The 27,285-nt window shown below is 37.6% G+C and overlaps 3 protein-coding genes across 5 annotated transcripts in view; 2 read left to right on the top strand and 1 right to left on the bottom strand.

Moving 5' to 3' along the window:
* The first annotated feature begins 4,338 nt into the window (after nucleotides 1-4,338).
* LOC133859322 (late embryogenesis abundant protein At1g64065-like) lies at nucleotides 4,339-5,236 on the top strand. Its single transcript, XM_062294694.1, has one exon. It carries the CDS (start codon nucleotides 4,556-4,558, stop codon nucleotides 5,198-5,200), a length of 645 nt encoding a protein of 214 aa, XP_062150678.1. The 5' UTR covers nucleotides 4,339-4,555; the 3' UTR covers nucleotides 5,201-5,236.
* A 6,512-nt stretch (nucleotides 5,237-11,748) lies between these two features.
* Nucleotides 11,749-12,685, top strand: LOC133861470 (late embryogenesis abundant protein At1g64065-like). Its single transcript, XM_062297265.1, has 2 exons — nucleotides 11,749-12,033; nucleotides 12,145-12,685. The coding sequence occupies exons 1-2, from the start codon at nucleotides 11,749-11,751 to the stop codon at nucleotides 12,493-12,495; spliced, it is 636 nt and encodes a 211-aa protein (XP_062153249.1). The 3' UTR covers nucleotides 12,496-12,685.
* The window catches only part of LOC133861469 (rRNA (cytosine-C(5))-methyltransferase NOP2C), a 36,228-nt gene continuing 20,974 nt past the window's right edge, over nucleotides 12,032-27,285 (bottom strand). Inside the window, exons 9-14 of one of the 3 annotated variants that reach the window (XR_009899018.1) lie at nucleotides 22,969-23,186; nucleotides 14,771-14,871; nucleotides 13,911-13,992; nucleotides 13,480-13,541; nucleotides 13,204-13,399; nucleotides 12,032-12,258 (exon numbers count right to left, since the gene is read on the bottom strand). Coding sequence is in view for 1 of the 3 variants with exons in the window: in XM_062297264.1 (XP_062153248.1) it covers nucleotides 13,285-13,399; nucleotides 13,480-13,541; nucleotides 13,911-13,992; nucleotides 14,771-14,871; nucleotides 22,969-23,186 (578 nt within the window). In the remaining 2 variants the exon portion in view is untranslated. Of the gene's footprint in view, nucleotides 12,259-12,347; nucleotides 12,438-12,978; nucleotides 13,400-13,479; nucleotides 13,542-13,910; nucleotides 13,993-14,770; nucleotides 14,872-22,968; nucleotides 23,187-27,285 lie in introns of those variants that run through there. The other 2 variants (XR_009899019.1, XM_062297264.1) reach the window with 2 other exon arrangements.

Here is a 27,285-nt window from a genome sequence, read left to right as displayed (position 1 = left end):
GGCCATGGTCCCCACCGGTCCTCACGTGGCTCCGCCATGCAAAGATTATAAAAGCCTAATATACGTATTACAGATGACTAAAGCATGGAGGAAACTCGGTATTCAATAAAGGGTTAAATGCCTTTATCAGTGCTTCGGGTTTAACAATTTTATTTTTTCTTGCTTAGGTTTCATATTGCATCGCTTTTGAGTAAATATGGAGATAGTACTTTCGTCCATCTTTTGTCAATAAAACTAACGAATTTTTACATCATAGTCACTAAGCTCCTTTAAAAAAATGACACATGTCCCGGATGCTACGTAATTTATCTTACTCTGCCACATCAATAACTCATCTTCATCTTCCTTCTCGATTTTCCCATTTATCCCAAAATCGTATGAACGTTAACCTCAAATTTTGTCGTCTTTCTCCCCAAATCGCACAAAGAATTTGACGCAGACAAAGTCGAGTACCTTCGTCTAGTGTTTATCTTCCCAAAACTCATACGATAGAAGGCGCAAAGGAAGAAATGACATCAAGTTGCGTACGAGATTCCAAACGCAAGGAAGCTTCTTGGGGCGTATGTAAGGTATGTACTCCAAATCAAAACAAATTTCTTGATTATGTTTAGGGAGATAAGGTGGATTTTTTTTCTTTTTTCTTGGGACCAGACAAAGTCATCATCTGGGTCTTCTTTAGTGTGCCGTTGTGAGATGTCTTAAGTGTGTTATTGCGATTTACCTGTTCTGTTGAAGATATCCTGGACTAAGGATAACTCCGACAAACGATTTTGGGTTGCACTACCTATGATTTGAACATAAATCCATTATGAGATGTCCTGGGTGTGTTATTGCAATTTACCCGTTCTATTAAGACATCTTGGACTAAGGATAACTCTGACAGACGATTTTGGGTTGCACCACCTATGATTTGAACGTAAGTAGTTTGATGGTTGGATTTTTTATATTTCCATCCAACCAATTTGAAGTGTTAATCCCTGAATGAGTTGTTACCTGAGTTGACTGGTATGCTATTATCCAACATGCTGAAAAAAAAAAAAAAAAAAAAAAGGCTTGCCAATTTTTCAAATAGTTGGTCAAACCAACATGTGAAAAGGGTATGAAGGTAGTATTACCTGAGCTGTTGTAGCAGGTTAAAGACAGATAAAATGAAAATGACAGCTATATGGTAAGGGTTAAAGACCTAGAGAATTAAAATGACAGCTATATGGCAATGGTGAAACACTTGGAGGAGGAAGATGATAGACATATGGAAAGAATTAATACTTAGAGAAGGGAAATAACATCTTCTAGGGCAAGAGAGAAAGTATATATGTTTGGTTTGTTGTTGTGATGGTTGCTAATGCATGTTGTTGATTGGTAGTATTGCACTTACTAAATGACTCTTTTGTAATGTTGTACTTTGACTATATAATTGAACTATGTACTTGAACTTATGTAATGGAATCATTGATAGTCATCTTAAAATATCAAGGCAAGTGATGAAGATTCAGCTTAGAGCATCGATGATGAATCTCAAACATAGCCATATCCGCGGCAGCCTCATCAAGCAGCCTACTCAAAACCTCGATAGCAATGACAAATAAGAAAGGGTATAGAGGATGTCCCTGCCTTAAAACTTTCATACCCTCAAAATAATCCACCAAAGATCCATTGATGGCCACCGAGAACCTGGGAGTAGAAATACACTCCCTCACCCACTAAATGAATAAATCAGAAGCACCAAAACACTTCAAACAATGCAACACAAAACTCCAACTCACTGAATCATATGCTTTCATAAGATCAACCTTGATTGTACATCTAGATTTCCCTTTGTCTCCTTATGATAATCAGGCACTACCTCTTGAGCTAAGAGGATATTCTCTGAAATGCTACGGTTGTGGATGAAGGCAGCTTGGTAGGGAGTAATAATAGAATCAAGCCCCGATAATAACATGTTTGCAACGATTTTTGTGATGCTGATAATCACCCATAGCTGAGGGATTTTTCTTTTTCGGCACTAAAGTAAATATGGTAGCATTGACCTCCCTAAGCAGCCTGCCAGTTCTGAAGAAATCCAGCATTGCCTGAATCACATCCTTACCCGCAATGGACCAAGACTTACGGAAGAAGTTATCTGAAAACCCATCCGGGCCAAGAGCTTTGTCTCCTTTTATAGAAAACATAGTCGTTGACTTATGCTTGTATCTTTTTCACCTATAAAACATATGTTGTTTTACAGCTAGTTACTTAGATGACGATTCCCGAGAGATGTCTAGTACTTTTGGAGAATGTCCTCATGTCCTCGTGATTGTCTAACTCAAGTCCCATCCTTCGACCAATATATATAAAGAAGTCGAAAAATGATAAAATTACAACCCCACACAACTCTCATACAACCTCCTCTCACATTGTGTGGGTTTCACATGGGGGACTCATATGCATGGGACCCACACAATGTGAGAGGGATTGTGTGAGAATTATGTGGAAGGGGTTGTGTAGGAATCACTCCCCAATTTCTTCTTTCTTTTTCCTGAATAAATGTGATATAAAGCTTTGTCCTTTGTTTAAGTTAAACGATGCATTTTTTATTTCAAGAAAAATGTGTATTGTGATCCATTGGTCTGACACTTTGACTCATCTTCAAGGTGCATTTCACCCCTCAAATTTAATTATTTAGTAATTAATATTTGCCCCTAGATGAGTTTTTGAGGGTGGGCAATTAGGATTTCTGAAGAAAAAAAAAAAATCAGGAGTAAAAGAAGTTTTTGGGAGGTGAGGGAGGCATTTGACCCCTCTCGACCCTCTCTCTCTCTCCGTCCCTGAGCGTAAATAACATCGAATAATGTGTCATTCATACTGTATTGGAAACTGTTCTAATATAGTGCATTATTCTCCTACCATGTGCCCTCCCTTAAACCCTAAATTAGCATGTAAGATAACTTAGTAGAATGGATCAAAGACCCTAATTTATAGCCATGGACTAAAAAAAAATTCTCCTTTTAGTTTCGTAGCTCTGCTTTCAAGCCACATAACGGAATAGCCATAGACTTAAATAAAAATAAATAAATAAAAACAAAAACACCAAAAGTTCACATCCCTACTTTTAAGCCACTTCCTAAACTCATGCAAATACCCATCACGTACGCACACCCACTTCTTAATTAAAGGACAACATTTTTTTTTGGAAACTCATTTGGAGAAAATTCTTAACCAGCCATCTGGTCAGTTTTGCTGAAATTATAAGTTTAAACCCCCAAAGATGAAGCTAGTTTGAATTCATTTGACCAAGTCCAATGCACCCCCTTTATATACCATACGTACGTCCAATTGCTCCTCCACTCACCAACAACAACAACAACAACAAAAACTCATCATTAATTTCAGCATTCAATTCTCAGGAATTCTCTCCCTCTCTCTCCCTCTCTCAAAATTAACCTGGAAAAACAAAAGAAAATAGTAAGAAGATCGACAACACCTCTCCTTTTCTCTTTCAAAAGTTCATAAATTATTTGATATGTGTGTTGTTCATCAATCTGATATAAATAAATAATTAGGATTTTGTCATTAAGGGTCCATGCCAGTACATGCATGTAGTCATGTTTTCTGTATGTTCATTCGATCACATGCTAACTTATTTCACAACCGATTTGTTAAGAGTTTTCAAATATCAGATCTGAATTACCTTTATGATTCACATGATTTTATAAAATCATACAAACATGTTAGGATGGTTGAATCACATGACATATATATGTACACTAGAATCATAAATCATTTCATTTCTAGGGATATTTGAACCAATTTCACTAGGCGCTAAGTCCTAATTATTTATTAAGCATGTTAGAAATAGTTGGTTAAGTACTATAGCAAAATAGTTTTTAAGCATGTCCAGAAATTTCTTTTTTTCTTTCTTTTCTTTTAACAAAAAATAAATAATTTTTTAATTTTTTAATTTTTAAATATTTATATTTTTTTAATGTATTAATTTTCTTTTTATTACGAGTGACACATGTCATCATTCTATTAGTGCTGGTGTGACACACTAACAAAATCCGTGAACTGTTTTGATAAAATTTGACTGCAGAGACTAAATTGTTATTTCGGCCTACTCCGAGAACATCTGAATTATTTCTTGTATTGTAAGGAGCGATTTGTAATTTAGGCCAACCATATAGACCGATTTTGCATTTATCCCTAAAAAAAATTGTTTCTATATATAAATGTTGAGATGTAATAAATATGATTTCATGTGATTTTAAAGAATTTTCATTTAATGGGTAAGAATTTTCTTACTTAGCCTTATTTTTCGCTCACCCTTTTCTTTGTTTTGTTTTTCAGGTTATAAGAGCAAGGAATAAGACGCCGGAATGTGGGGTCCGAATTGCACTCGTAAACCTTATAAATTCTTTTTGCGCCTTTAGGGTAGCTGTTGACAATCCTAACCCTAACAGAATTGAGGTGTTAAAAAATGTCCACAAACAACTCCTTTACTTCCTAAATTCTATCGAGGAAATAAAAAATTAAAATAAAAACATAAACACTTTCTTTTCGTTGTTCCAAGAGAAGAAAAATGGCTGAGAAAATTGAGAAAATAGACCAGCAGGCAGCCAATAAGCACCTGGGGAGCGATGAAGAACAGATGAACACTCCGGAATCCAACGCTCTACGCCGGAAGAGAAGGATAAAGTGTATTTTCAATTTTATTGTGCTTCAGATCGTACACAATTTGATCTTTTATTTCCTCGTGATGCGTGTTAGGACTCCCAAGGTCAAGTTGGGAACAGTCACGGTCCAAAATTTGGTCACGGGGTCTCAAGATTTACCCTACTTTGACATGAGCTTCACAGCCCAAGTAAGAATCAAGAACACAAATTTTGGATCATACAGTTTCAATAGCACCAATGCCACGTTCATGTACGAGGGCGTAACGGTGGGGCAAGCACTTATTCCTAACGGCACGGCCGGGTGGCTTTCCACCAAAAGGGTTAACGTGACGGTGAATGCGAATTCGAGTGAGTTAATTTCTCGACGCAATTTTAAACAGGCTCTTGGAAGGGAGTTGAGTTCCGGGTTTTTGAACTTGAGCAGCCAGGCCATGCTCAGTGGGAGAGTTGCAGTAATGTCTTTGATTAAGAAGAAGAGTTTTGCCCAAATGAATTGCACCATAGCTATCAATTTGTCAGCAAAGGCCGTCCAATATTTGAATTGCATGTAAAATTAAGTCGTATTAGTTTATTATTATTTGGAAGTCTTTCAGTTTTACAAGAATTTGGTAGTCCGGTTGTTTTTGTCATTATTATGTGGTCATACATTAATCACGATCTCCGAGTGTACAGATTTGTTTTTTTGTTAATTACTTTTTATTATATGTGATTTAATGACTTTATTTTTGCTCACCTTTATTTTAATTCGTATGGTAGATGATACATCTCTTATGGTTAAAAATAGAGATGGTATCGCCGTCCATCGTTCGTCCATAAAATTAACAGAATTACACGTCAAACCAATAAAACAACTGACATGTGGCCATATTCCTTATTAAAATTTTTTTTTTTTTTAAAAAAAAAAAAAAAAAAAAAAAAAAAGAAGAAGAAGAAGAAGAAGAAGAAGAATGCGAGCCTCCCCAAATGGCCAAATGGGGTGACCGAAAACACTCTTAAGGACCTTAGGGATGGCTCAACTATCCTCATTTGACTAGGGAGTGGTTTCAACCACCCCCTTTCGACCAATCTAGGAGTAGCCGAACTAACGCCCATTTGGCTAAACCCTTCTTTTTTTTTTCTTTTTTCTTTTTTTAAGTTTTTAAATTTTTTTAGTTTTTTTAATAACGAATATGGCACCGTGTTAGTTTCTTATTGGTTGACCTGTACTTTCGTTAATTTTATGGACGGATGGTGTAACGACTCACCCCCAACGACACAATATTGTCCGCTTTTGACTCCTCGAACCAGACTTCCCGGAAGGTCATCCATCCTAGCACTACTCTCACAAAAGCACGTTCAACTGTGGAGTTCTAGTAGGTTCATGGTCATCGGGGCTTTAAAATGTGTTGTGTCAAGAATGGTGCGAATATACAAATAAGTATATACTCATTCACATACCCAAGCAATGCGGAACGTCACAATCACCCTTCATTCTTAGTATCCCAACGAATGCTCGCTAGCAACCCTCATGAGCTTGTGCATGCTCCCTCATTTCAGGCTGGGCAATGACTTTGATACCATTTATAACTAGAAGTGAGCAATACCCGCATATACCTGCCCCGCCCTTCCCCATCTACCAGCAAAACCGCACCCTTGGTGCAGGCCATGGGCCTTTATTTAGGCCCTCCACACGGTGCGGTGAGGGATGCAGGTGGGCCATTTGAAAAAGACCGGGGACCCACCTCGCACCGCCCCTATCCGCATGAATTTTATATATACAATTAAAAAAACCTTATCACCCTTCCTTAACCCTAGTGTGCCGCAGCCGCACCCCCTTTTTCATGTCTCTTCTTTTCTTCCTCTTCTAGCTCTTCATCTTCCTCTTCTCTTCATCTTCGTTACTAATGAAGGAGGACGGTGGACTAGAGGAGGACGGGAGCCTGGAGGATTTGCGAAAAGAAGAAAGGAAAAGAAGAGCCAAAGTTGAAACGGTGAAACCTAAAAGGAAAAGAAAAGACTTAGAGACCAGTGGACCATGTGTCGCATGCAGGTTGTATTTTTTTTTTTTAAAGTGTGATACAGCTATTAGTCATTACACTCCCTACTCCAAACGGTGCGTTTAGCCTAAATACTCATACAGTGCGTTTAGCCTAATACTAAAAACGCAATACCCCAGAAAAAACTCTAAGTTCTTCATCTTCCATTTTCTTCCCCTACGCCGCACAGCGCCACAGCCTCAATCGATTGTTCACATCCTCACTGGCTCCGCCAATCCTGTGGCCTGTGAGGACATCATGAACATGCGGTTTCAAGACCAGGAAGATCGGCTTCAAGACCTTCGGTTGTGGCTACATGATTGCATCATCGTCCATAGGTTGGTGTTTCTCTCATTCTCTGGCCTCTGTTGCGATTTTATTGAATATGGGTATTGAATCTTTGCTAGCTTTCTAGGTATTGAATTTGGCTTTGGTTTTAATTTTTCTCATGTTTTGGCCAGAATCCAGGATACCCACACAATCCGCCCCGCACCACCCCTACACCGCTCGGATACCAGTGATTTTCAACGGGCTACGGGTGTGAATTTGCGAACCTGCAGGCGTGCAAGGCAGGGCCAAAACAAGGGGAAACCCTCCCCCCCCCCCCCCCCCCCCCCCCCTTTGCCCACCCCATGCTCACCCCTATTTGTAACGACTCACCCTTAACGACACAAGATTGTTCGCTTTTGGCTCTCCTGAACTAGACTTCTCAGGAGATCACCCATCCTAATATTACTCTCAGAGAAGCATGCTTAACTGTGGAGTTCTGATAGGTTTATGGTCATTACAGCTTTAAAACGCGTTGTGTCAAGAAATGTGCGAATATACATATAAGCTTATACTCATCCCATACCCAGGCGATGTGAGACGTCATTGATGGACTATCTCCTCTTTTAGCCTTAAGTGAGGTACTATGTACGATACTGGCTATTATCGGGGCTTGATTCTATTATTAGTCCCAACCAAGCTACCATCACCCCCAACTGTAGCATTTTAGAGAATATCCTCTTAGCTCAAGAGGTAGTGCGTGATTATGATAAGGAGAAAGGGAAACCTAGATGTTCAATCAAGGTTGATCTTATGAAAGCAAAGATTCAGTGAGTTGGAGTTTTGTGTTGCATTGTTTGAAATGTTTTGGTGCTTCTGATTTATTCATTTAGTAGGTGAGGGAGTGTATTTTTACTCCCAGGTTCTCGGTGGCAATCAATGGATCTTTGGTGGGTTATTTTGAGGGTATAAGTTTTAAGGCAGGGAGATCCTCTCTACCTTTATTTGTCATTGCTATGGAGGTTTTGAGTAGGCTGCTTGATGAGGCTGCCGCGGATATGGCTATGTTTGAGATTCATCATCAATGCTCTAAGCTGAAACTTCATCACTTGCCTTGATATTTTAAGATGACTATCGAGCAGGTTTTAAATGAATTTGCTGCCATATCTGGTCTCAAAGCTAATCCTAGTAAGAGCTCTGTTTTTTGTGCTGGAGTTCATCAATCTGAGAGAGCTGCTATTCTTCATTGTTTGCAAATGCAAGAGGGTTTTTTACTTGTCAGATATCTTGGTGTGCCCCTTACCGCCAAAAAGCTCACTGTTGATGATTGTGCGGTACTCCTTGAGAGGGTGTCTTCTCGAATTGACTATAGGCTTTCAAAAAATTTCACATTTGCAGGGAGGCTCCAACTGCTCTCCTCTGTCTTGTACAGTCTTCAAGCATATTGGGATAGCATTTTTATTCTCCCCTAGAGGATCATCCATCTGGTAGAGAAAAAATTTAATCGTTTCCTTTGGTCTGGAATGATCAGAATCGAGCCAAAACATAAGTTTCGTGGGAAAAGTGTGTGTGCCAAAATTGGAAGGTGGCTTGGGTTTAAAAGGGCTGACTGATTGAACTTGGCTGCCATGTTGCTTGGATCAAAGAATGCTTGTTAAAAGGAATTAGCTTTTGGCAGTGCTATTGGTGTTGGCGTAAATTGTGAAAGAAGAGATTTGTTCAATTTAAAGTTGGTGATGGGAAAAGCATTTCTTTGTGGTATGATTGGTGGCACCCAGATGGTGTTCTATATGATATTTATGGATTCTGTTTTGAGAGATCACAAGTGGGTGTGGCCTCCTGCTAGATCAGACGAGTTGGTGATAATTCATAGCAAACATCATGAGGTGGTTATAGGTCGGGAGGATCAACTTGTTTGGAATTGCTCCAAGAAAGGCAAATATTCCTGCTTTGAGACATGAGAGGCTAGTCGGTTTAGGTCTCCTGTGGTTTCTTGGTGGGGGATGGTTTGGTTTCCTTGGGCTATTCCTCAGCAGGCTTTCATTCTTTGGTTGGCTGCTAGAGAATTTGCTTAAATGGGGTTATGAAAGTAATGTGCTGTGTTTATTCTGCAGAAGTTGCATTGAGAGCAGAGCTCATCTATTTTTCCATTGTGGTTTCAGTCGTTGGTTATGGAAAGAAGTTATGAGTTGTAATCTCATTAGTGATCCACAGGTTTTATGGAAGGACGTGGTTGTTTGGGGTGAGCAGGAATTAAAGGGAAAAAGGTTTGAAGGCTAGTTTATTTCGGTTGAGCCTAGGGGAAGTGGTGTTCTACCTTTGGATGCATCGTAATGCTTTAAAACATGGCAATACCATTTTATCTGAGGAGCAAATACTGAAGAAAGTCAAATGTAAGTATGTTCCAAGATGGTAGCTAAAGGGAGATGCAAGCCTATAGAAGAAAATCTGCAACCTTCGTCTGAAGATCCTGGGGATTATGGATTGCTGGATTTTGGCTGCTGTTTGTGAAGCTGGTTGGTTGGGTTTTCTCACTCCTATTGCGTAAGCTGTGTGCTGTGGGATGTTGCTGGTTTATTGTTTTGCTTTTGAAATTTTATGGTCTGTTGAGATTTGTTAGTCTCTTCGTTGTCTTTGTTTAGTGTTACATTTACACTATAGTTTTGGAGGTGTATACGTTGTGCTGAGTGTAGGGGTTTATAGTTGGTACCCTTGGGGATTTTGTAATTGGAAGCTCTAGCACTTTGGTTGCTAGAGTATTTGTACAGATTGTTTCTCTTCTATACTAATTTACTCATGCATTGAAGAAGAAAAAAAACACAATGTCATGCACTTTCAACACTAAGTCATTAGAGGCCCTCGCGTCTCCCTCCGAGTACCCGGCGGGAATGAGGCCCCAAAGTACTTCAATGTGGGATCACCTAGGAATGCAAAGGACTCGCTTCCAGCAGCACCAGCCTCTTCAAGATCATCTTGCTTCATGCCAACAGTTCCGAGACCACTTAGAGAGCCCACCAGTATGTCCACCCTTGTCTTTAAGTTGAAGCCTCCCTTCACTATCATAAAGGTGCTCAACAACACCTTTTGTTTGTCGCTGCAAGTTTTAAAGGGATCGACAAGGCTGTCGATATCCGTTGCTCCCAAAGCAGAGCAAGATCCTACCTGTATCACCTCGGCTTCGTTAATAGCCAATGACCCCACTACAACAGCGCCTTCAACGTCAATATTCACTTTTTGCCCCTCGCTTAGAGATGGAATCATATCATTGGGCCCATTAAGTGACGATGGCCATTCCCCTTTCATCATTTTTCTAACTTCAGCTTCTATGAAGGGTATGGCCCTTGGGCACCAAAACCAGCTTACATTCTCTTGTTGATTGCTGCTCAACCGTCGCCGAAGACGCCACTTCTTTCCCTCTAAACGTTGACTGTATCTCCTCAACTAACGACGACCAACTACCATGTTGGCCTCCATTAGAATCACTAGATTTGACTACGTAAAACTGTAAAAGCACTCACAATTAGCTCTTCATATTTTGGTTTTTCTCTAAATTTTTAACAAAATTCACAAAAACTATCATTTAACAAACTCTTTATCAAATTTTAAGTTTAACATTTGCCAATAACCATTTTTACACTCAAAGAGCCAAAAAAAAAAGTGAATGTTATAATATTATTTTGCATATTGAATGCTTCAAAAGGTTTGGCTTGAATTAAATTTAATGCATTAAATGCTCTTTGGAGTTCACTTTACCAATAAAAATTAAACTAGAAAAACATTTAAAGAGTATGTTGTTTAATAATTTGGAAAAAATATACTTTAGCCCCCACTCAATGAACTCTTTAAAATTTCACTAAATTTTAGTGAAAAAATCCACTTTTTTGTGTTTAACTATCAATTTTAAAAAGTTTCCTCAATCAAACTCTCTAAACATTTCTCTATTTTAACTAAATATTATTTGGGGGGTTAAATATAGGGAGGGTTTTTGCCATTCATCATTTTAGAGAAACTTTAAAGAGTTTTATGCATGGGGTGTTTTGACAACTTTCACCAAAATTTGGTGAAATTTTTAAAGTAGAGAGTCCATTGAGAATGCTCTAAACTATGACCACATTTTCATTTACGACTCCAAATTTTAAAAAGTGATATCGGGACCCCCTAAACTACCACTGCGTGTCAAATTAGTAAATTTTTTATTTTTATGCCCAAAATACCTTTGAGGTTATTAAAAAGTTAGTATTCGAAAAAAAAAAAAATTATTAAAAAAAAAAAATTAATCAAAAAGGGAAAAAAATAAATAAACAAAAAGGGGTTGCCTTATTCATATTAGCTCCCAAAATAGTTGTTGTTCACGGGGCTAAAGTGTATATTCACCTAATAATTTTAAAAAGTGACTAGCTAAATTAATAAAAGTAAATAAAAAATTTCTAAATGCCGTTTGACTCTCTACACGGGTCACAGGCTGCCTTTCCGTTCATTTTCTTCTTGTTCTTGAGTTTTGAAGTTTGAACGAACACACGCTGATTATATTTTAATTCGCCCCCTACAATACGAATTCATGACTCCGTGAGTTATGGTTTGAAGGGCCAAAAGGGAGTTATGGCTTGTAGCGTGTAAACCAAAGCATTCACCAGTCAGTCATGGGAAGACCGCGCTTCTAGAAATCGAAAATTCCAACCCAAGACGCGTTTTCCAGTTTCCAGTTTCCAGTTTCCAGTTTCTACTCGAGTCGCGTCTCATATTCCTCATAATATAATATAAAACCACGTCTAGAGAAGGAAACGCAAATTTTCACTTTTCTAAGCAAATTAAAGAGAATGGCTGAGAAGACAAACCAGCCCTTGGCACCCGCGAATAGGCACCCCCGAAGCGATGAACAATTGGACGCTTTGCAATCCATGGAGCTCCGGCGAAAGAAAAGGATCAAGTTGACCGTATATATTGCTGCTTTTGCTGTGTTTCTGACACTAGTCATCTTCGTCTTTGCTCTCACTGTGATGCGCGTTAGGACACCTAAGGTCAGGTTGGGCACCATCACCTTCCAAGATGTCAACGCCGGCAACCTAACTTCGCCTTTCTTTGAAATGACCTTCACAACCCAGGTGAGCAGGGGCGGAATCACGCCTGGCACATAAGGTCTCCGGCCGCCGCAAAATTTAAAATTTTTTGGGTTTTGTCTCACCCCTCTTAAAATTCTAGTTCCGCCCATGCAGGTGAGGGTGAAGAACACAAATTTTGGTCCCTACAAGTACGATGGCACAAATGCAACGTTCACGTACCAGGGTCTGATGGTGGGACGGGTGAGTATTCCCGAGGCTAAGGCTGGGCTGCGTTCCACCAAAACAGTTAGTGTAATAGTGTATGTGAACTCAAATGGACTACCAAGCACTTCGAGTCTTGCGAGTGACTTGAATGCCGGGGTATTGACATTGAACAGCCATGCAAAGTTTAATGGAAAAGTGGAATTGCTGTTTGTGATGAAGAAGAAGAAGACCACTCAAATGAACTGCACCATGAATATCAATATCTTAACAAAGGAACTCCAAGATTTGAAATGCAAGTGAAAAAAACAAAAATTGCTGTTTCGTTTGTTGTTTTTTCTTTTTGTTCTTTTTCTTTCTGGGTCTGTTTATGTTTTTTAATATTTGACCAAGCCGGATACTTTGAAATGGCTCACGTTTGATACATAGGAACAAAATGAGACATAATTGCAATGATAATACACGAATAGAACTGGATGTTGGAATGTGATAATCAAGTTGGATTAGGATTCCCTAGGATTCTTAGAATATTGAACCAAGTATATTTCTTCAAATCATAAACGTTGGTTTAGAATTCAAGTTGTTGTGGACAACATGAACATTTTCTGGTTGAGCTTGGATCTATGTAATGTGTGTTATTCCCTTAATCATGGGTAATTATCATCCCTAGCGCTCAATGATCATTTAGATTAGCAAGCTGAGACAGTAAAAAGTAAATATGAGTATATGATTGTGCAACTTCAACAGAGCAAGGAGAGTTGACTGGGAGAAACCTATAAAATGAAATGCGTGAACTTCTGGGAAGGTCGTCTAAAGATCCTTTCAAGTTTAGAAATTATAATCCATACTTGGGGCAAGCACTTGATGTTTTTCATTTGTACTCAAACAGTATTTAGTCCTAAAGAAACATAGGAAAACAACTTAATCACGTACAAGTCCCGAAAACAACTGACAAGCCAAAAAGTATGTTACACGTTACGATAAAATAAACCACATATAGCCTCCACATACCTATTTGATGAGGTCTGACTTGAGAGAGAACTTCATGCCCTAACTGTTTATGATCTGATGAAGTTGCAGAGTTTTCCCAAGTCAGACATCTTTTGAGCCAACAACAAACTTGGCAATGAAAAACCCAATTGTATCGAGCGGAGATGATGGATCAAACCGCTGCACGAGTTTTTCCTCACCCGGTCTTAGCCACTCCCTGTAGTCCAGCATTGCAACTAGTTATACCAATTGTTACCGTGCATACACAGTGCAATACGAGTGGACAAGTGTACTTACTCAATATATCCATCAGGAAATTCACAATGGCCAACAAGGCCAGGTCCTCCAATGCTTGGTTGCTGAAAGAACCACAAAATCACACTCAAAACAATGTACAACTAGACAACAACATTTCAAAAGAAAAAGTTCAAGAAACAAACATCACACACAGAAGCTGTAATTTTAGAAAATGCCTCTCACCTACCTAACAACAATATTATGGTTTGAACTAGAGATTCTAATGCAATGGGGGCAATATATTTTTCAAGTTTAAACCAATGGTACTAAGAATGTTGGTGTAGTCTCATAGCTCCAACCCTTTTGCCAGGGATTGAAAAATCGGTATCATCTTTCTCCCAGAAATATATTTGTCAATTTTATAACCAGCAGCTCAAATGCGAGTCATCATCTCCAGTCATTACAAAAGAAAGAAGAATTTGGAATCTAACCTGTTGCACCAAGGAGAGAAATTTATATGTATCCAAAGCATATCGTACCAATGCTTCATTCTCACCAGGATTAATCGTACACCTAACCATTCAAAACAGTGTAAACATTTCAGACATGATAAGAGTTATGCATACAATAAACATAATTACTCCAATAATAACAGAATACACTGAGTGTCGTTCATACAGCAAAGCATTTGACACTAATAAATCACTACGTAAATCACATGCACAGAGTCATGTACCTAAACAGCGGACTGAGAATGGATTTATGGCAGAAAACGCGAACCACAAGTATAAACATAGTAACTGTACAGTCTTTAACCATCACACTACTGCAGTGTGTATTAACGTACCATACTAAGATATAGCACACAATTGCCCCAATACATTCATGCTGATAATGGAGGAATACTATAAAATAATTAAGCAATGTTTAGTACTCGCCCCTTACATCTCAGCTATTTATTTGAAATATAAACATTTAATATTGTAATCCGCATCTGGACTCAAACTTGCTGTTCAACCCACAAATGTTTTTTTCTTTTTCTTTTTTTGGGTTTGGGGGGGTGGGGGGTTGTAGAAAAGCAGGAGCATAAAGAGAGGAAAGAGGGAGATGAATATGACATGCAACTATGAAATTATGAACATTACAGCTGTGATTACTATCGTTGTAAGGCAAAAATTCACTTTAAAAATAAGCCAACATATATGGTCCCCTAACACAATGAATAAAAACAAGACAGTTTTCTTCCAACCCAGCCTATTAAATTGACGAGTTCAAAATATGTCAGAATATTTTTAAAAATGTCCCAACTTGAAGGAAAACTTTTTCCATAAAAAAATGCATGCATACTGACGTTGAATATACAATTACTCCACCCGGGCGAGCTAATTGAACAGCCTGGTCAAACATTCTTCTTTGATACTTCGCATGGTTTCTTAAGGATTGAATAGTTTCCTGGCAAGAACAAAATAGTGTATTAAATTTCCTCCATCAATAATATTTATATATATATATATATATATAAAAGCCGAGTTCTAACTTAGAGTTGGCCTAGAATTGTGATACGTGACGTGAACCCATCATTTTTAAACACTAAACCGGTCTTTTAAGTAAAAAACCGGTGAATTTTAAATGTTGAACCGATTTTGTCATAATTTTAATAAATTTATTGTGCTTAAATGAAAACATCATGAGTGAGAATCTTCATGAGACCAAAATAAAGATTTTTTCGCATTATAGCATTCAATGTCATTATAGCATTAAGTGGTGAGAATTGTTTTTAAGAGTCTAAAATTAAAAACTTTTCCTTATCATCACACACACACACACACACACACATATATAAATATATAAAAAGCCAAGTTCCAACTCACACACACACATATATAAATATATAAAAAGCCGAGTTCCAACTTAGAGTTGGCCTAAACTTGTGACATGTAGCGTGAATCTATCATTTTTTAAAAAAAAATTGCATTTAAATTCTGTAATTAATGCATGTTTCTAATTTTATTTTTAAAAAAAAAAAATCTCACAACTTAATGAAGCTAAAATGACAGTTAATGATATAATGCGAAAAAATCTTTATTTTGGTCTCATGAAGATCAACACCCATGATCTTTTTCATTAAAGCACAATAAATTTATTAAAATCATGACAAAACCGGTTCAACCTTTAAAATTTACCGGTTTGTTTTACTTAAAAAACCGAATCAATGTTTAAAAATTATGGGTTCACACCACGTGTCATAATTTTCCATTGCATAAAGAACATTGCATGAATATATAAATCACATAAAATTTTACTATCAAAACAACCATAATTTTAGTTTTAATCCATATCAATTAAAACATTTAAAATATTCTCATATGTGTAGTTTAAAATGGAAAGTATAAAGAAAAAAAAATAGCAAGAGAAAAAACCTGGATTTTGATTATCAAAGCATTAATATAGCAGGAATCTATGATATTGTGTACCTATTATGTTTCAATAAAAATAAAATCCATATAATTCTGAACATTAAAAAAAAAAAAAAAAAAACATTTCAAATTTAATGCTTAATTAACTCTTTAATTTTTAAAAAGCATTTCTATGAAGAAGAAAAATAGCAAGAAAACCATGATTTTGATTATCGAAGCATAAAATAGAAAATTAGCAGGAATTTTTTATATTGTTGATGTTATACCTATTATATTTCAATCCTATATAATTCTGGGAAAAAAAAAAAATTCAAATGAAGAATTGCTCAACCAAAAATTTCACAAACAAAATGGAAAAATATTTAGATTTCAACCAAAAATATAAAATACTAAAGAAACACCTATCTCCACAAAAGAGTCCTACTTGTATCATTAACTGGGAGAGAGAGAGAGAGAGACTACTTGTATCATTAATAGAGAGAGAGATATATATTAAATAAACCGGTTCAATTTTATTTAAAAGACCGGTTCAATACTTAAATGACTAATTTAATCACTAAAAAGTATGGGTTCATGCCATGTGTCACCATTCTATGTCATTCTAAGAAAAAACTCAGCTTTTTATATATACTAGCTCATAACCCACGCAATGCGCAAGATTATTAATTATAATTTAATTTTAAAACTTTAAAAAAAAAAAAAAACATTTCCATTGCACATAGAACATTGCATGAATATATAAATCACATAAAATTCTACTATCAAAAGAACCATAATTTTAGTTTTAATTCATATAAATTAAAATATTTAAAATATTCCCAAATGTGTAGTTTAAAATGGAAAGTGTAAAGAGAAAAAAGTAGCTAGAGAAAAACCTGAATTCTGATTATCAGAGCATTAATAGAAAGATTAATAGTAAGAATTTCTGAAATTATTAGTGTGATATGTATTACGTTTTTTAATTTTCTTTTTTTTAGTGTATACCACGTAAGACTTTGTGTTTAAAGTGTATGCAAGAAACATTTATCTAAATTAAAACATGTTAAAATCTTTGTTCCCATAGGTGGTTTAGAAGAAAAATGAGTATGAAGAAAAATATCAAGAAAACCATGATTTTGATTACCAAAGCATAAAATAGAAAATTAGCAAGAATTTTTTATATTATCGGTGTGATACCTATTATATTTCAATCCTATATTTCTGAACATTCGAAAAAACAAATGAACGGAAAATAAAATAAAATAAATGATGGGTTCACGCCACGTGTCACAATTTTAGGCCAACTCTAAGTTGGAACTCGGCTTTATATATGTTCGTGTGTGTGTGTGTATGATGATAAGGAAAAGTTTTTAATTTTAGATTTTTTAAAAAAATTCTCACCACTCAATGCTATAATGACACTTAATGATATATTGCGAAAAAAAAAAAAAAAAAAAAATTATTATTTTGGTCTCATAAAGATTCACACCCATGATGTTTTCATTTAAGCACAATAAATTTATTAAAATCATGACAGAACTGGTTCAACCTTTAAAATTCACGGATTTTTTTACTTAAAAGACTAATATATATAAAAGCCGAGTTCTAACTTAGAGTTGACCTAGAATTGTGATACGTGGCGTAAACCCATCATTTTTAAACATTGAACCGGTCTTTTAAGTAAAAAACCGGTGAATTTTAAAGGTTGAACCGGTTTTGTCATGATTTTAATAAATTTATTGTGCTTTAATGAAAAGATCATGAATGTGAATCTTCATGAGACCAAAATAAAGACTTTCGCATTATAGCATTAAGTGGTGAGAATTTTAAAAAAATATATAAAATTAAAAACTTTTCCTTATATATATATATATAAAAGCCGAGTTCTAACTTAGAGTTGGCCTAGAATTGTGACACGTGGCGTGAACCTATCATTTTTAAACACTAAACTGGTCTTTTAAGTAAAAAACCAGTGAATTTTAAAGGTTGAACCGGTTTTGTCATGATTTTAATAAATTTACTATGTTTTAATGAAAAGATCATGAGTGTAAATCTTCATGAGACCAAAATAAAGACTCTTTCGCATTAAGTGCCATTATAGCATTAAGTGGTGAGAATATTTTTCAAAAATCTAAAATTAAAAACTTTTCCTTATCATATATATATATATATATATATAAGCCGAGTTCTAACTTATAGTTGGCCTAGAATTGTGAAACATGTCATGAACCCATCATTTTTAAACATTAAACCGGTCTTTTAAGTAAAAATCCGGTGAATTTTAAAGGTTAAACCGGTTTTGTCATGATTTTAATAAATTTATTGTGCTTTAATGAAAAGATCATGGGTGTGAATCTTCATGAGACTAAAATAAAGATTTTTCGCATTATAACATTAAGTGTCATTATAGCATTAAGTGGTGAGAATTATCACACCGACAATATAAAAAATTCCTGCTAATTTTCTATTTTATGCTTTGGTAATCAAAATCATGGTTTTCTTCTTGCTACTTTTCTTCATATTCATTTTCATTCTAAACTACACCTATGAGAACAAAGATTTTAACATGTTTTAATTTAGAGAAATGTTTCTTGCACACACTTTGTACACAAGTCCTACGTGGTACACACTAAAAAAAATAAAATTGAAAAACGTAATACGTATCACACTAACAATATCAGAAATTCTTACTATTAATCCTACTATAAATGCTTTGATAATCAGAATTTGGATTTTTCTCTTGCTACTTTTTTCTCTTCACACTTCTTTCCATTTTAAGCTACACATCTGGGAATATTTTATATGTTTTAATTTATATGGATTAAAACTAAAATTATGGTTCTTTTAATAGTAAAATTTTACGTGATTTATATATTCATGCAATGTTCTATGTGCAATGGAGATGTTTTTTTAAGTTTCAAAAATAAATTATAATTAATAATCCCGCGCATTGCGCGGGTTATGAGCTAGTTATAATAAAATCAAACTCTACTACACAATTAAGCCAAAACTAACACAAAATAAATAATAAATAACACAATAATTTCCATGCAGTCAAAAAAGCTACACAATGTTTGAATAATACTTCGATTTCTGCATCATCTACAGCTATGATAAGAGGCCTAGGGTGTTGTTGACAGCTGTTTGTTGGCATTATGAAGTTTATGATAGGAGATGGTAGAAGGATTCGTTTTTTGGCATATGTATTACGGGGAAGGCTGCCTAAGAAAACTTGATTCCCAATTTATTTTTCAAAGTTGAGAATGAGGATGCTTATACAACTTCTTTATGCCCTACGAATGTGCACACAGGCCATGATTGGGAATTAGAATTCGTTGAATCGCTTTTTAACTTGTTATATTCTAATCTTCCATTAATTGCTGTGCCAGTAAGATATTGTGGCCAAACTATAAAGGTAAACTTGATGTGCGCTCGCTTTATGTTGCGTTGAGAGGATCTAAAGGTATGCACTTTTCATGAAAGCGTATTTCCACGAAAAGTTGCTTTTTTGTATAAACAGCTGCACTGAGTAAGATTATGTGGATAATCTCATCAAAAGGAACATTACTATATTGAAGTGGTGCAGCAAGTGCAAACCTCGTGCTGAGTCAATGGATCATCTGTTTCTCCACTCTTCTATTGCAAGAGAGTTGTGGTCATTGGTTTGAGTGTTATTTGAAAAGGATGTTTGGAAGCCATAATTGTAGCTTTAATTAGAATATTGTTCCATTTTGCCTTACACGGACCGGACCATCTAGCAAGAGAAATATTTGATCTTCACTGAAGTTGACGTTTCTACTTTCTAGGAAGTCCCCTCGAAACTTCATTCTTGAGATCTTTGCATGAAAACATTGATCAACAACTGCTTCAGCAGTATTCCCATTTCTTATTATTTAGACCTTTCTAATTTGTCGAAATTTACATTGTAATTTTTAAGTAAACCTTTCTTATTCACCCTGTATACCTAATCTTGGATTTGTCACACGTAATCATGACCACGTTTCATCTCATACACATGCATGACTCTAAGACCAAAGCTTGGGAAATCATGGTTTGGCTGTTTTGAAACTCCTAGGTTATAACTGTGTCCTACTCTTCCTGCTTCATCTTGAGTTAAAATCGATCAGTCTGCTTATTCCATTTGCAAAAATGAGCTTGCAGTTTTAAGAAGAATAATACAGTTTCTTTCGATTAGAGAACACACTGTGCAGTTCTATAATTGCTTGTTTACTGAACGGTTCAGGTGGCGGCCTATGTTGGATAGCCTTACTTTTGATTCGATCAGGAGGATGAGTCCATTTGGATGGAGAGTGCTTTTGAGGAAGATAGGTATTTCAGGTGGTGAAAGCCCTAAACATTGACAACGCCCCAGACATTGACGGTTTTACTATGGCATTCTTCCAAGCTTGTCGAGATGTTCCAAGCTTCCATGATCTTCACCCTAGAGTTATGTTTTAAAAAAAGCGTCAATGCCACCTTCATTGCTCTTATTCCAAAACATCAGGGCCGTTGATATTAAGGACTTTTGACCTATTAGGTTAGTAGGTGGAGTTCACAAAATTGATGCCAAATTTCTAGCTAACAAGTTGAAAATGAAAGTGAGAAGATCATTTTCAAGCCTCAAAATGCTTTCATCAGGGTAGGCAGATTCTAGACTCTGTTCTCAAAGCCAACTCGCCTTGATAGCAGGATTAGATCAATGGAACCAGGTGTGCTGTGCAAGTTGGATATTGAAAAGGCTTACAATCCTGTCAATTGGGATTTTTTGTTGTCCATGCCGAGGAGATGCGGTTTTGAGGAGAAATGGTGTAATTGGATAGCACATTGTAATTCTTCAAAGCGTTTTTCCATATTGATGAACAGTACTCCAACGGATTTTTTTTGTCTCCCTTACTGTTTGTTATTGTTACGAAGGCGTTAAGTAAAACGATTTCTATAATAGTGAAAGGGGGTCTTTTATCAGGCTTCTTGGAGGGCTCCACCGGTCTAGGAATGTAGGTACCTTCAACATTTCCCACCTTTTGTTTGTTTGGGGACGACACTTTTGTATTTTGGAGGGCAAATCCAGATCATCTTAGTAACTTGTGTTGTATGTTCTTATGCCAGAATAAGTTTCGGATTTGGGGATTAATTTGCCTAAATCAGAGTTGGTCCCTTGAGGATTAATTTGGCTAAATCAAAGTTGGTCTCCATTGGCAATGTTAAAAATGTTGAAGTTCTGGCTAGCATTTTGGATTGCGATGTCTCTTCTTTGCCTATTTAATACTTAAGCATTCCACTCGAAGCTTTGTTTAATCCCAAATCTATTGTGGATGGTATTGTTGAGAAAATAGAGCGGTGTTCGGCTAAATGGAAGAGGATGTATTTGGCAAAGAATTGGAGGGTTACTTGATAAAAAATACTTTATCTAATCAACCTACTTACTTCATGTCTCTTTTCCCCCTCCTGGTTGGTGTTGCCAATCACATAGAAAAGTTGCAGCCAGACTTTTTGTTGTGTGGCATTGGTGAAGAATTCAAATTTTACTTGTTAGCTGATCTAAGGTTTGTTATCTGATCTTTGAAAGAAGGTTGGGGGTCCGAAATTTACTTTTGTTCAACTGAACTCTTTTGGGGAAGTAGCTTTGGCGCTATGTTCATGACAGAGGCTTATGGAGGGTGATAGTGGATTCTAAATATGGCAGCTCGTGAAATGAGTGGTGTTCAAATAAATTTCATGGGTCATATGGGGTGTTAGCGGGAGTTTTCTAGTCACACTAGATTTGAGGTGGATAATGGCTTCAAAATTAGATTTTGGCATGACGAGGCGTGAGGGTCGGTAACCCCCTAGACCCATCCTACGGTAATTTTGTGATGTCATTTGAAAAAAAGAAATCGTGGGTTTGCTAGAGGGTCAGGTTAGAGGGCTGAAAAAAACTTGCAAAGGACTAAAAGGTTCATAAATATTAAGCCAGAAAACAGAATCTGACCTGCTTTATTTTTGCAAAGGAGGAAAGTTTTCTTTTTTGTATGCCAACTCCTTCGTATTTTCTAGGTGTTTCCAAATCTATTTCAGGGAAAAGAAAAAAAAAAACTAATTCTGCCACGAGCTTATAGCCCAAAATAAACCCTACGTTATTTTGTAACCCTGGCTCAAATTCGCCCAATTCAGCTGCCAGCCTTGCTGCCCCAAATTACACCCTTCGAGAGAATCCCAGAGAACCTTACCCTCAAAGATCTCAGCTAATAGTTTCCTAGAACAGATTTTATAAGTCAGAATTCAATAATATCAAAAGCTTGTCCCTTCATAGCCACCACAACTATTTCAGTCATCCTTTCTAATTGCAGACCAGCATGCCTAGAAAACTGCCATAGTGAAGGAATCTAAACAGTGTAATACCTATTTAATTACTCGTCCCACACCTTCAGATAGCCTCTCAAGTCACCTTATGCCTTCCATTTATAAAAAGTATGCAAAGATCATCCAGAAAAGGCAATGAAGGATGGACTCCAAATCCAGCCTTTTGTAATAAAGAACAGTAGCCTCTCTGATCTCGCTATGAACACATTGTGTGACTAAATTGCATTTTAGAAGAAAAAAGCTAGAAAAGAACCTATAATCTCATAGCTCTCAAGTGAAAATGTAAGTAATTTTTAGACAAAAAAAAAATAGGGTGGGAAATATATTTCTCTGCCACCATGCTTCACAGCTGAAAATTAGGATCAGGTCAGAAATGTTTCTATCTGAAAGCCAAGTCAAGGTATGCTTAATAGTCCTAATGTCAGCATGATTTCTCACAGACGTTCCTGCCACACTTAAACATCTCCGTCTCTTTTTCCTTCTTCTTTTTTTCTTCATTTGATTGGTAAGATTTGAACACAATGCCTATCTCATACCCACCCCACAATTTTACCAGCTGAACCAAGGCTAAGTACTCTCCGACCAAATGCATGACCCAACTACACCCCCAATGCTTTCTCAAAAATAAAAATAAAAACTACTCCCCCAATGCTAATTATACCATCTGCCTGTGATTTGCAAACAAGATATAATTATTCAGCATCAAAAAAGGCAAAAAATAAATAAATAAACCTAAACTAAATTATCCAAAATACAGAACAGTTATAAAAAAAAAATCAATAAGTAAAGCAAAGACTGACGTGGACTCTCCTACCTCTCCAGAGAACAGCCGAGGTCTCAAACCAAGGGCAGAGCATGGAGCATCGAGAAGCACTCTATCAAAACTGTTAGGAGAAAAACCTTTCGAATTCTGAACCCTACCTCCACTGCACTGATTTCTTCCTGGGCCATTCCGCATTCTTCGTATATTCTTCCTGATGTCAGCTTTGCTAACATAAGTTCTCTCATTCGCTTTTTCAGTGCAATTGCTAACTAGGATACGAATTAATTAGAAATGAATTCGTAACTGACTACACTTTACATGTTCATAACAAACATAAAAGAGGAAATAGTCATGACAACAATACAAAAAAGGAAAACAAATACAGGACATGCATTCTAATAATATACAGAATCCAAACTCTAACATCATAATTCAAAGCAACAAATAGCACTATGTGTTTGATTGCAATGTTTCCACATGTTTTTGGCCATCCATAATAATTCATTATGTCAAGTTTTTACAACTCAAAAGGAATAAACTAGTAAACATCTGCCCCAACCAACTGGTCACAGCCCTACTCCCCACTATGGTGTTGAATAAAGGATGGCCTTGTGTAACCAACCAACAGTCTGACCACAGATACATGACAGAGATGGGCATAGTACACATGACGTAATCGTGAATTTCTTAAAAAGTGCAAAGACGCAATCAAAGTACACATGATGTATACAAGAGACACATCTAGCTAGAGGTAGAGAATTTTTTTTTGATAAGTGCAAATTTTATAAAAACAGCGTAAGGCGCCTCTAGTACACACGGAGTATATGAGACAAACACCTCAACACCGACCCACCCCAGACAACATCCCTCAAAACAAACCAACCCCTAAACCTCTCAACCCACAAGCATATCCTCACGAAAATGCTCCTCATCCAAAGCAGAGAGAAAAGTCACAATCTTATCCTCTTGCCCCTTGGACCTGAACCCCATCGTGGAGCATAACAGAGACCACACCAAAGGAGAGAAAGACTGGATACCACCCACAGACTCAACCACCGAAGGAGAAACAAGCAACGAGCTAGAGACGTGGGACGACGCAAAATCACCGCAATTTGCCAGGACAGGAGAGGATAAGCTCGACTTGAGAAACCCCCACCTGAGAAAGCCCACATCATCGTGTTCTCCTAGACCCACAACCAACTTCGGCTTCCTCATGCCCTTGCATTTGTGCTTGTACTGAATCAAAGTCTTAGACGTGGAGTCTTCCAAGAATAATTTTGGAAGAACCCTACCTTCTGGCGAACCCACCTCAGGCAAAGATTTAGGAAGAGAAAACCCTAAACCAGCAGAACCCAACGCAGAACCAGCCCTGCTTCCTTCCTCTTCCACCACCAAGCATCAACATTCTCCAACGTCACAGCCTCCTGAGCTACGGGAGGGGGCATACCCGTAAGGCCAAGAGTATTTGAAAACCACTCTTCAGCAGCGGCACTGACTCTCTTAGCCTTGGACTAGCGGAAGTAGAGGTTCAGATGCTTAGACATCGCCGACCCACGCTCCAAATCCACATGACCATGAACCTGGGGGTTAAATGCCATTTGATTAGCGAGAGTCTTCTCCTGACCAGCCGCCGAGGATGCCAAAGAAGTAACCGAAAAATGAAAAGGAAGAGAAGCGGTGCCCGGATCCGAACCTCAGTCCGAAACCGTGTCTGGACCTAAACCCAGATTCGAAGTCGTACCCGGATCCGAAACCAAACCAAACCCAAACCGGACTCCAACGCTGTAGAATTGATCTCACGCCCCGCAGTAACAGACCCTCTAGCCTTTTTCAGAATGGGCTTAAACCCAACCCAAGCACACTTGACACCTAAAGAGAGTTTGGGCTTCAGACCCAGCCCAAAGAATTGGTCCACGGTCAATGAAACCCGATCCAAGTCTGACCTGAGGAGCCCGAGAAGCTTCTTCCAAAATCTAGGATACTCCAGCTTCATCTACCTAAACTTGCCGCAATCATGACTCTAAATCTTCTGCTTCTTCTCCATGAACCACGGTGACTTCTCCTCCAAGTCAAAGCAGTTCACCACCACTCTCAAGTCCTCTACATCTCTAAAACAGCAACGTTGGCAGCAAATCCAATTCGTGCATCTCCACCATCTACACCGGCGTAGCCGAGATCTTAACAGAAGAACCAACCGCCCCAGGCACCACCTCCGCATAAGACGAACTCACCCCACCCTCGTCAGGGCTAACCCCAACAGAATGCCCACCGGAAGAAATCTACAACTTCTTCCCATCCGAAGAACCCACTGCAATCACCATTGACCCAGACGCTAACTCTAGAAACGCCACCATCTTGCTAAGCTCACCCGCAACTCGCCTCCAATGAAAAAGAGTTTTAAAGAATAAAGCTTTTAAATCCACTAAAGTCCTCTCACAATCCTCAAAGCTCCAGTCGTTTCTTTCACACCAAAGACACCACATAATGTAGGGCAGTATCATCTTCCAAACAACATCAAGCCAAAACCTACCACCTAGTGCTCTCCAACAAGCAAAGAGGTCTATCATCCGCCTAAGCATAACCCAAGTCAACCCTTCACTACTGAAGATAGTATTCCAAAGAGCACTAGCAATCTCCCAATGGAGTAGAAGATGACCCGCTGACTCTCCCATGGAGAACAAGAACAATGTAGTATGATCTAACATCAAACAAACAACCCTATCTTAAAAAGAACCCAACGATGTCTGTCTTCACCACCCCATCTCACTCTAATGGAATACAACAAAGTGAAGAACGAGGTAAAGAGATCTACCTCTCAATCGTGAGCCACTCTGAGGAAATTAATTTTCAACTGACAAGAGGCACTGGAAAGCTCCAAATGGTCTGCCACTACAGCTTCCTTAAATGGGTAATAATGCTAAACAAGTCTGAAAAAGCTATCTTGAGGACTTGATCCTCACGCCATAAATCAAGCAAGAATATAATTTTGCAACCGTCACCCATCTCAAAACTAGTATGGCTAGAAAGTTCCTCCCAAACCTTCCTAATATTTTTCCAAAGCCCCATCTCATACGACCCAAAGACCTCATTTGAACACCACCCACCCCACGCATTACCATATTTATAATCAATAAACACCCTCCAAAAGGCCTCTCTCTCATGAAAAATGCGCCAAAGCCACTTCCCCAGACGAGTTTGGCTGAACAAAAGTAAATTCCAAACCCCCAATCTGTAAACAGTATCACTGCTGCCACCTCAGCATCCGCAGAATCCCGTCCAGGTTCATGTGAAGACTCCTCCCTAGTGCAGAATACTAACCACGGTTCAACTCCTTCAACAGACTCCTAACTATTAGATAGGATTCTGTATATTTAAAATAGAGAGTTTGAATTCTGTTCAAACTCTAGATAAGGTTTATATCTTCCTTCAGATATCGGAGTACACGCCTTACAAAACCAAGTGAAATTTGAACTCTTCACTCACACCACCCAACAAAAAAAAAAAAATTGATAAGAGAAATATCATTAAAAAGCGTTTTACACAGGAAGTATACAAGAAAGACATCTAAGAGGAAGAAGAAAACAAAACAAGGAAATCATTAAAACTAAACACTAAAGGTGCGAGGAACGCAGCCGACCAAGAGTACAAAGAATAAAAGAAAAATGAAATGAGTTCCTCAATGGTTCTTTCTTTGTCCTCGAACTGTCTATCATTGTGTTCCCTCCACAAGCACCACAAAAGGCAACAAGGGACCATCTTCCACACGACCGCACTCCGAGAGCGACCACCCGTCCACTAGCAAGCGAATAAATCTACCACCCGAAGAGGCATAACCCAAGATAAACTGAAGCGACTGAAGATGGCGTTCCATAGAGCACGTGCAACCTTGCAATGGAGAAGAAGATGGTCCACATACTCCCCATTCATTTTGCACATGCAACATCTATCAATCACAATGACACGCTTCTTTCTGGGATTGTCCAAGGTGAGGATCTTCCCTTGCGCTGCCGTCCAAGCGAAGAAAGCCACTTTCAAGGGAACCTTGGTCCGCCATATACTTTTCCATGGAAAATGAATATCCTCTTTGCAAGCAAGAACCTTGTAGAAAGATCTAACATCAAATTTCCCTTTCCCTTTGCAACTTCTCAATGTGATTGGCCACACCAATTGGGAAGGGGGAAAGGGAATGAAAGTATGTAAATTAGATAGTGTTTTTAATCGGTGTAATTCTCCCACCCTTTGACAAATGCATTCTCTTTCATCGAGTCAAACGACGCTCTACCTTCTCAATAATCCATCCCAAATAGATTTGGCCTTAAACAAGACTCCCAAGGGATGACCTAAGTACTTCATGGGTAAAGAAGACAC

This window comes from Alnus glutinosa, chromosome 2, assembly GCF_958979055.1.
Source record: "Alnus glutinosa chromosome 2, dhAlnGlut1.1, whole genome shotgun sequence".
In the NCBI taxonomy this organism is placed as follows: Eukaryota; Viridiplantae; Streptophyta; class Magnoliopsida; order Fagales; family Betulaceae; genus Alnus; species Alnus glutinosa.
The sequence above is the reverse complement of the archived record's forward strand: the minus strand, read 5'-3'. Positions and strand labels throughout refer to the sequence as shown.

Coding starts and splice junctions, on each gene's coding strand:
- LOC133861470 (XM_062297265.1), top strand. CDS start 11,749: ATGGCTGAGAAGACAAACCAGCCCTTGGCACCCGCGAATAGGCACCCC. Junction 12,034..12,144: donor AAATGACCTTCACAACCCAG/GTGAGCAGGGGC, acceptor CCGCCCATGCAG/GTGAGGGTGAAGAACACAAA.
- LOC133859322 (XM_062294694.1), top strand. CDS start 4,556: ATGGCTGAGAAAATTGAGAAAATAGACCAGCAGGCAGCCAATAAGCAC.